The sequence below is a fragment of the Osmerus mordax genome, unplaced genomic scaffold, assembly GCF_038355195.1.
Source record: "Osmerus mordax isolate fOsmMor3 unplaced genomic scaffold, fOsmMor3.pri Scaffold_269, whole genome shotgun sequence".
NCBI classification, from domain to species: domain Eukaryota; kingdom Metazoa; phylum Chordata; class Actinopteri; order Osmeriformes; family Osmeridae; genus Osmerus; species Osmerus mordax.
In genome coordinates this window covers 554-10000 of record NW_027120581.1, presented here as the reverse complement: position 1 = coordinate 10000, position 9447 = coordinate 554, and the positions used below count along the sequence as shown (strand labels likewise).

Sequence of the window (9447 nt, the reverse complement as noted above, 5' to 3'; positions counted from 1 at the left end):
ATCACTCACACAGGACTTATAAACTACATCTTTTGGATGTGTTCCCTGGATTGAATCACTGAGATAACTATCTTAGCACAGCCCAGATGAAGAGATTACAACACTAGCACAACTGAGAGATTGTGAGATATGCTCCCGACTTTGGTGACAGTATAATCTACTGTAGTGACATAGTTATCTACGACTGGGGTTGTGTACAGAGGAGTTATAGGACAGGTGTGACACTTTCTATTTGTTATTCAACACGTATTAACTTCCCGTAAGCCCCTGGAGCAGGTGAGACACAGACACACAAGACAGGAGGTCAGGGACCCAAGCTAAGAAGAGAATCCTTGAGTCTAATTTAAATGAATCAGATGAGAGCTGAATCAATTTTCATTATTATGTTTTCACAAATAGTTGGAAGTGTAGTTGAAATGCAGTGATTTTGTATATGAACGTACTCATAGACACCTTCAGTATATGTATGTTTGTATAATATTTATTCGCTCGGGGAATGTGATACGGAATGAGGGACTGATTTACTTACCGACCAGTAGGACCGTTCCAACCGCAAGCCCGCCACCTGGAAGATTGGAAGCACAACGTGCAATGCAGTCAGCGGCGTAGGATCACAGGAGGCATCATGAAAACAAAGGCCCTGTTTACTCTCCTGTGGGCCTATCTTTCGCCCCCCTTTGATTCTGAATATCTGGTCTTTCACGCATCACCTGGTGAATTATCTTGCTTCTCCTAACACGAATACAGTCTTATCGTGTCAGCAAGTAAGAAATTATGTTCAGAGAATATAAATAGTTCCTATGAGACCACAAAAATATGACTGAGGTATTACAATTTTGGATTATACTAATGTGCTACCGTTGTATGGGTGAGTTTATTCAAAGTCGAAAAGGGGGTTGACGTTATCTATTTGTCATATTTACATTCTCATTTTTAGAGCAAGGAGAGTTATGTACACACATAACAATGAATACTCTAATTCAGTGTCGTTGATAAAAGTCACAGGAGCTATCAGCACCGCTGACCAACCTGCTGGCTTTGACAACATTGTAAACAGCTAGCTAGTTAGCTTGTTAGCTAACAAGTTAGCAAAACTGACCGATCAAATAGTCGAGCGACGTGACACCTGTAGAAACAATAAGCTGCCCATTCTGGATCGAAGGTCTAGTACCAGGTATTGAAACTAATTTACTACGTGACTTCTTTTGAAAACTTGTGGTATTACACGGTGTCCGTTCTCCGGTAGGTTTATTCATGCTCTTCACGGGAGCCGCCATGTTTTCTATGACGTTGACGTTTTGACGTTTGTTCATCTTTACCTTCCATGAACCAATAGGAGATCCGATTGCTCGCTTGTAGCCAATCGCCACAGTGGTTGTTGAAGGGAGGGTGAACGGTCCACTGACAGCGTTCTGCGGGCGGTCACGTTTCAAAGCGACTCCTGAAACATTTAGCCGGTGAGTGAGTTTGGCGTCCTTGCAAAACTAAATACAGCCTTATCAGTTGTTGTCTACACAATGTAATCTATCCTAGCGATATCTGACTTTTCAAATGACATTAAATTGTTCGTATTTCTTGATAATCCAGGTCCTATGTCCCACACAAAATATACGCAATTTGTATGAAGCTACCAGTTAGCATTAGAACTGGACAGTCAGACAGCATGACCTTGCAGCAGAAATAAGCTTTATATGTTTACGGTACATTGGGTTAAAATAGCTTAGTGAGCCACAACATGAAGCAAATGTGTAGTCCTAACACCACATTTCCTCACAACACCAAGCATTCGCTACTTTGGGTTTAACGAAATGATTTTGTTTTGGGCATGTAAGAAATGAACATAACCAGACATAATCTGTCTGATTAACCAGCTAGGTGTAGATGAAGGCGATGCAGTATGATAAAGGTCAGGCAGACTTGTGTTTTGAATTGCAACATCTAAACAGGATACTCGGAAACTACAATCTCACGAGTCTGAGAGGCATATTGAAAACGTTTCACGTCATTCTGGGATGTTTGCAGGGTTACTGTGGCATTCCCCCAGAGGGCCAGTGAAGTCCTATTCTATGGGGATGGGTTTAGCTCAGTGGTGAGAGCATTTGACTGTAGATCAAAAGGTTGCAGGTTCAAATACCCCCCAGCACGTCACCTTTGGATAAAAGTACCTGTTAAATGAACACATTATTATTATGATGACATTATTCTGCTATTCTCTCATAACTAATGGGAGTCAGGTGGCTGAGCGGTTAGGAAATCGGGCTAGTAATCAGAAGGTTGCCGGTTCGATTAAGAGCGTCTGCTAAATGACTAAATGTAAATGTAAATAACACAGGAGCTATAAGGCACTGAACGTGTGTGTGTTTGAACAATTCCCAGTCAGCCTAGAGTCTTGCACAGTCATCACAATATGTCATCATATATGATACATGATGCAGCTGTACCTCACGCCTGGTTGTCTGCCTGAGACGTGAGTCTAGCAGACTGTCTGTGTCCTGACCTCTGACCTTCAGGGCGTAGGGAACACAGGAAAGTGCTAACTCTGATTCTACCTGTCATGAAGACCTGCAGGCCACAGAGGAACTGAGCTCTGCAAACACAGATCAGGCACATAGGTGTGTGTGTGTGTGTCAAGGTGTGTGTGTGTCTTTTCAGTTATGTGTGTGTTCAAGTGTGTATGCATGTGTGTGACCATGTTGACGTTCCAGAAACAGCCCTATCCCAGCTCAGGATGCAAGCTCTAGAGGAGTTGGCTAGTCGGACTGCTCACCTCACAGATGCTCTTATCTGAGTCTGTCCTGCTGTTGTGGCATCACCGTGAGGTTTACACCCCCTGACAGGATGTCTGGGGAACACAGCCCGGGCCTTTCAGCTCCCAGCATCGCGACAAATACATTTTCTAAAGAAAGATGTCTCTTTCTCGCCTAGAGTGGAAAGTTCCTCCAGAGTGTGCAGGGCGGGCAGGCAGGCAGGCAGGCAGGCAGGCAGGGCAGGCAGGCAGGCAGGCAGGCAGGCAGGCAGGCAGGCAGGCAGGCAGGCAGGCAGGCAGGCAGGCAGGCAGGCAGGCAGGCAGGCAGGCAGGCAGGCAGGCAGGCAGACAGACAGACAGACAGGCAGGCAGACAGACAGGCAGGCAGGCAGGCAGACAGACAGGCAGACAGACAGACAGGCAGACAGGCAGGCAGACAGGCAGACAGACAGGCAGACAGGCAGACAGGCAGACAGGCAGACAGGCAGGCAGGCAGGCAGGCAGGCAGGCAGGCAGGCAGGCTTCTCCTTGGGGTCTGAGGACAGCTGTGTCCAGAAGCTAGCCCCAGGCCTATACTCCTAAATTTGGCAGTGAAGGTCGGTTTGCGGTAGCATAAACATGGCGGTCAGCCTTTCCCCTCATCGATGTGGCCGTCTTTGTGTATTGTTTCAGTGATGTCAGCTGTATCGATCGGTGTTTCTGATTGCGCCTCATAATGCTGGCAGTCAAAACATGTCAGGCTGTTTCCCCGGACGATTGTTTGGTTTTCTGCTGTCTCATTCAGACAGCGGAGTGTGGGAGGGAGAAGGAGCAGCAGGCTGTGTCCGGAGGGAGGCAGATTGTCATCATCGGGCTCGGTGTTTGCTTGCTTAGCGCTGGGAGGAAAGTAATAGTCCAAGGGTGAATAGACAATTAGTGGAACGTTTTTTTCTTTCTTTTTGTTTTAAGCCATTGTTGTTTTTTGACTGTGGAGTGAGGGATTTTTTTCCATGTTGAAAACTTGCTGCGGGCCTAAGGCCTGTGTTTTGGGATTGTTGTGGGTTTAAACAGCTGGAGAATGAAACTTTATTATTATTACAGCTTAATATAGCTGGCCCTACAGACTAGGTCTGTGTGGAATATTGAAACTCTGAGTGATAAGGCTATAAATGTACTGGTTCAGTTCAGAGTGGTGGAAGACCTCCTGAACGGGCTGGGGATAAAGGAGGGAGGGGGAGAGAGGGGGATACAACTTAGAGAAAACAAACTCGATTGTTGAAACCAATACAGGCCGTGATAAGATCTGCCAGCTCTCTCATCGACTCCATGACAGAACCAAGACCACCAACCTCCAGTCAACACAACACAGCTGACTCACCCTGTTTCCATCCCCTGTCTTCGTAGGGGAGTGCAGAGTGCTTCTATTCATGTCAGCTGGCTGGCGTTAGCTCTGTGCTCGACTGTGCTAGCAGGGTGAGAAGCCAGTGGGTCGGGCGGGGGAGAGGAGAGGGGGGATGAGAGGAGAGAGGGGAGGGTGTCGGTCCAGATCTTGAGATAGAGGCCAGCTTCTCTGGGTGTGACTGAGTTCTACATCTGTCACTCCAGACCCAGGCAGGTGCTGGTGTCTGGATCACAGGGATTAGCTCTGATCGGACTGATAGCTGCACAAGGACCCCCTGCATGTCCACAGACCTTCCCCTTTTAAGGCTCGCATTAAGATCAAATCTAGCTCCGCGCCCAGGGACCAGCACCCACCCTCCGTGCCTTCTGCTGCCCAGGAAGGGGACATCAGAGGCGGGCTTCAATCAGGCTCTCTCTGCCCCCCCTCCAGACTCCCATCTGGGGTCCTCAGGGGGAGAAGTCATATCATTCGTGGATCTCTAAGCCTCTTACCCCCCCTGTGGTCCAGCCCTCTCTCAAGCCATGTTTTTCTAATTCAGCCTTGTAAGATGACTAGAACAAGGGATGACTAGAACAGCCCGCCGCCCTGCTCTCCCTCTGTGGTTGAGACAGAAGCTGATTGGGCGCTGTGTTGAGACAGAAGCTGATTGGGCGCTGTGTTGAGACAGAAGCTGATTGGGCGCTGTGTTATACAGCAGGTGTGTTACAGCCACACCTCAGGGGACCCTAGCGCTCACTCCCGGATCTGCGTCTCGCTTCTTCTTCTGGTCCTAGTCGGCAGCGTGCGTCCGTCAGGGTTACCACGGTGCTGGAGGATCAACACATCAACTCAGACTGCAACATACTGTTAGTATTTTCTTCTCACTTCTAAATATATATTTTTAATAGAAGTATTTGGGCGCAATATCAGTTTTTGCTCTTCTCTCTCTCGTCTCCCTTGTGGTGGGCTGTCCTGCAGCACGGTGCTCCTCAGTGTGAGGGAGGGACAGGGATCCTCCAGTAAGAGGATCACAGAGTTAAAGCACACAAGGGGCTCTGTCGGCCCCCCTGCTCCCCCAGGACCCCAGAAGGTCTGTTGAGAGGGTCAGGACAGGTTTTTGTTCTCTCATGAACATGTTTGCCGTGTAATCCCAGATTAAGGGAAAGACTTTGAGTTAATTTCCAGCTGTAATACAGCATTCAATTAACACCCCCCTGCCCCCCTGTCCCCCTGCCCCCCTGCCTTCCTGTCCCCCTGCCCCCCTCTCAGGGGTGTCAGGGCTGGTGCTGCCCTCGCAGGGGGATTTCGGGGTAGTACAGATCCAATCAGACGTCTCTGTGGAAATGTCTTATTCTGAATGAATACACACACACACACACTTGTGTCTCTCGCGCTCTCTCTCACACACACAGACAAAGAGGCATGCATCTGTTTGCATGTACACACACTCTTGGTGACAGAGGGTGCCATGGTAAACCAGGCGGCTACATATGGACTTCCTCTAGATATCAGACAGTGGCCGTATGATGTTATTATGCAAAGCCCCTAATCCCCCCAGGAGGACTGGTCCCAGGCAGGAGGGGCGGCAGGCACATGGGCGGGAGGGTGGAGGTTGTGACGGGGGGGTGTCATGTGACCGGGGCCGGGATGTACAGATCATCACTGGAGCAGAGGGCGGGGGTGGAGGTGAAGGCGGGGGTGGAGGTGAGGGCGGGGGTGGAGGTGAGGGCGGGGGTGGAGGTGAGGGCGGGGGTGGAGGTGAGGGCGGGGGTGGAGGTGAGGGTTAGGGTGGAGGTGAGGGCGGGGGTGGAGGTGAAGAGATGACGGAGGTGAAGGAACAGCAGAGGGGATGGAGGATGGAAGGTGCTGAGATCTGGGGGAGGTGCAGTGGGAGGGGGGGGATTAGGGGTAACACCTTTGGCAGGAAATGGAGAGCCACCTGACACCTGGTCTGGGGGAGGGAGGGGGGGGGGGGACTAATCCCTGTCCATCTTTGGAAAGTCATTCCCAGAGCTGGGAGGATTTGGGTCTTTGGTTTCCACTCTGCTGGGTTTGGTTAATAATACTAGGGTGAGATGGTAGTAGGGGGGAGGGAAGGAGAAAGGGAGTGGGGACGGGGGACGGGGGGGTGGATGGAGAGATGGAGGGGGGAAGGATGGCTAGAGAGACAGAGGGGGGAGGAGTAGTGGGAGATAGGAGGATGGGGGAGAGAGAGAGAATTCTTTCCTCTCCAGAGTGAAGAGAGAGGCTGTAATGTGGTCCAGATCAGATCAGGGTGTGACTTCATAACCCTGGGAGCAACAGAACACGTTCTCTGAAAAGGACGATTCAATCACAACCACCTACCCTACTTTCATTATTTGGTGTTTGTGTGTGCAAGTGTGTGTGCAAACATGTGGGTGTGTGTGGGGGGCAAATGTGTGTGTGTGTGTGTGTTGACAGAGTGTGTCTAGATGGACGTTCTCTCTCCATCCTGCAGCTTGGAGTAAAAGTCAACACACTGAGTGGTCCTGAGATGTTTGTTCAGATGATACTGTGTAATCTGTGTGTGTGGGCGGGTGTGAGGTGGTGGTCAACACAGGCCCCTGGCAGCCGTTTCCATGGCAGTGGGGCTGCTTGGTAACCATGGTAGAGGCAGGTCAGGGTGGGACGTGGACAGGAGTTTACCTGTGTGCGAGGTGACGATTGGGCCATCTCTCGCAGGGTCAAAGGTCAGCCTGGTGCTGGGGGTGTCAACTGCTCACGTCGCCCCTGAGAATGAAACACCAGGGAGGGGAGGGGGGGGGGGGGCGCTGTTACACCACACACACCTCACACGCACACCTCACATGCACACCTCACACGCACACCTCACATGCACACCTCACACACACACCTCACACACACACCTCACATGCACACCTCACACACACACCTCACACGCACACCTCACATGCACACCTCACACGCACACCTCACATGCACACCTCACACACACACCTCACACACACACCTCACACACACACACACCTCACACACACACCTCACAGACACACACCCCTGTGTGTGTGGTGCCGGGTGTGGAGAGAATCCCCTGCTGTACATGTAGTGCTGACCTGTCCTGTAGAAGTACTGATGTGGAAGTCAGTGTGTTTACAGAGCAGACAGGCCTGTGGCCTACCTGCACTCATTACTGTGTGTGTGTGTGTGTGTTTGTTTTCGTGTGGGTGTGTGTAGGTGGAGATGTTTGGTCGGGCGCTGGGGAAGACGTTTGGTTTCCTAGGATACACGCTGCAGTATGGCTGCATCGCTCACTGTGCCTTCGAGTACCTGGGAGAGTTTGTGTCGGTACGGACCCCTTCTCCTGCTCTCTCTGTCTCCTCTCTTCCTCCTGCTCTCTCTCTCCTCTTCCTCCTGCTCTCTCTCTCTCCTCTCTTCCTCCTGCTCTCTCTCCTCTCTTCCTCCTGCTCTCTCTCCTCTCTTCCTCCTTCTCCTGCTCTCTCTCCTCTCTTCCTCCTTCTCCTGCTCTCTCTCCTCTCTTCCTCCTTCTCCTGCTCTCTCTCCTCTCTTCCTCCTGCTCTCTCTCCTCTCTTCCTCCTGCTCTCTCTCCTCTCTTCCTCCCGCTCTCTCTCTCCTGTCCCTGCTCCACACGTCTCACATGATCTCCCCCTCTCTCCTCCCTCTCTCCCCCCTCTCTCCCAGTGCTCAGGTCCCTCCATGGAGCCCACCATAGTGAACCATGACGTGGTCTTCTCAGAGAGAGTCAGTCGACATCTCTATAGGATCCAGAAGTAAGCACACTCTCCTCCCTCTTTCCTCCCTCTCTCTCCTCCCTTTTTTCTCTCCTCTGCTCTCTCTCCTCCCTCTTTCTCTCTCTCTCCTCCCTCTCTCTCTTCTCCCCCTCTCTCTCTTCTCCCTAACCCTAACCCTAACCCTTCTCTCTAACCCTACCCTTTTATCTAACCCCAACCTAACCCTGACCTAAAATCTCACCCTAACCTCTAATCTCACCCTAACCCCAGCCTAACCCTGACCTCAAATCTCACCCTAACCTCTAATCTCACCCTAACCCCAGCCTAACCCTGACCTCAAATCTCACACTAACCTCTAATCTCACCCTAACCCCAGCCTAACCCTGACCTAAAATCTCACCCTAACCTCTAATCTCACCCTAACCCCAGCCTAACCCTAACCTCAAATCTCACACTAACCTGTAATCTCACCCTAAACCCAGCCTAAACCTGACCTAGAGAGACAGCCTCCTCTCCTAATCCCTCCTCAGGGGAGACATCATCATCGCCAAGAGCCCGTTTGACCCCCACATGAACATCTGTAAACGGGTCATCGGCTTGGAGGGGGACAAGGTCTGTACGAGTGGACCCTCAGACATCTTCAAGACACACACTTATGTAAGTACAGCACCTGCTGTTACCAGTTTAACTGTTAGAGACAGACTGACTGAGGCAGACTGACAGAGACAGACTGACTGAGGCAGACTGACTGAGGCAGACTGACTGAGGCAGACTGACTGAGGCAGACTGAGAGAGGCAGACTGAGAGAGGCAGACTGACTGAGGCAGACTGACTGAGGCAGACTGAGAGAGGCAGACTGACTGAGGCAGACTGACTGAGGCAGACTGACTGAGACAGACTGACTGAGACAGACTGACTGAGGCAGACTGACTGAGACAGACTGACTGAGGCAGACTGACTGAGGCAGACTGACTGAGGCAGACTGACTGAGACAGACTGACTGAGGCAGACTGAGAGAGGCAGACTGACTGAGGCAGACTGAGAGAGGCAGTAACTTTTGAAATAATCTGAGTTCACTCCTCCAAGTCCTACAACAAACACAGGAAAGTTTGGTTTCTGTGCGGAAGCTATCCGCTGGTGTGTTGATGCGTGGCCTTATTCCTCCGCCCCCTGATGTCTGGAGCTGTTTACACCTCACACTGCTCATATCTGTTTCCAGTCATTGGTCCAAATATCAGCTTCTGACAGCAGCTATCTCCTCAGAACAGTGATAAAGCTAGCAAGCTAGCAGGGGGTTCTGATGGGGAAACTATTGTTGTTGCTTTACTATTACTGCTCTCTCCCTCGCCTCTCTTCTCTCCTCCCCTTCTCCCCCTCTTCTACTCCACCTCCTCTTCCTCTCCCCTTCTCTCCTCCTACTCTTTCTCTCTCTCCCTCCTCTTTCCCTCCTCTCTCTCTCATCTCCTTTCTTCTCCTCTTTCTTCTCCTCCTCTCTCTCCAACTGCTCTCCCTTCCCCTCCCCTCTTCTGCTCTCCTTCTCTTCTCCTGCAATCTCTCTGAAGCCTGTTAAAGTTAGTGCCAGCTGAATGGACTGGCTGATGGGTGGGTGG

The 9447-nt window shown here is 50.9% G+C and overlaps 2 protein-coding genes across 3 annotated transcripts in view; one reads left to right on the top strand and one right to left on the bottom strand.

Moving 5' to 3' along the window:
* The window catches only part of elp4 (elongator acetyltransferase complex subunit 4), a gene marked incomplete at its 3' end in the record, with an annotated part of 7142 nt that extends 5865 nt beyond the window's left edge, over window positions 1-1277 (bottom strand). Inside the window, 2 exon segments of the mRNA XM_067232206.1 lie at window positions 530-565; window positions 1100-1277. Of these exon segments, the coding sequence (XP_067088307.1) occupies window positions 530-565; window positions 1100-1277 (214 nt within the window).
* A 121-nt stretch (window positions 1278-1398) lies between these two features.
* On the top strand, window positions 1399-8494 carry immp1l (inner mitochondrial membrane peptidase subunit 1; the record flags this gene model as incomplete). Of its 2 annotated transcripts, none has more annotated exon segments than XM_067232203.1 (4): window positions 1399-1457; window positions 7323-7433; window positions 7788-7876; window positions 8368-8494. In XM_067232203.1, coding segments are annotated over 3 exon segments (321 nt in total), but the record flags the coding sequence as incomplete, so codon positions are not given.
* Between the last annotated feature and the right edge of the window lie 953 nt (window positions 8495-9447).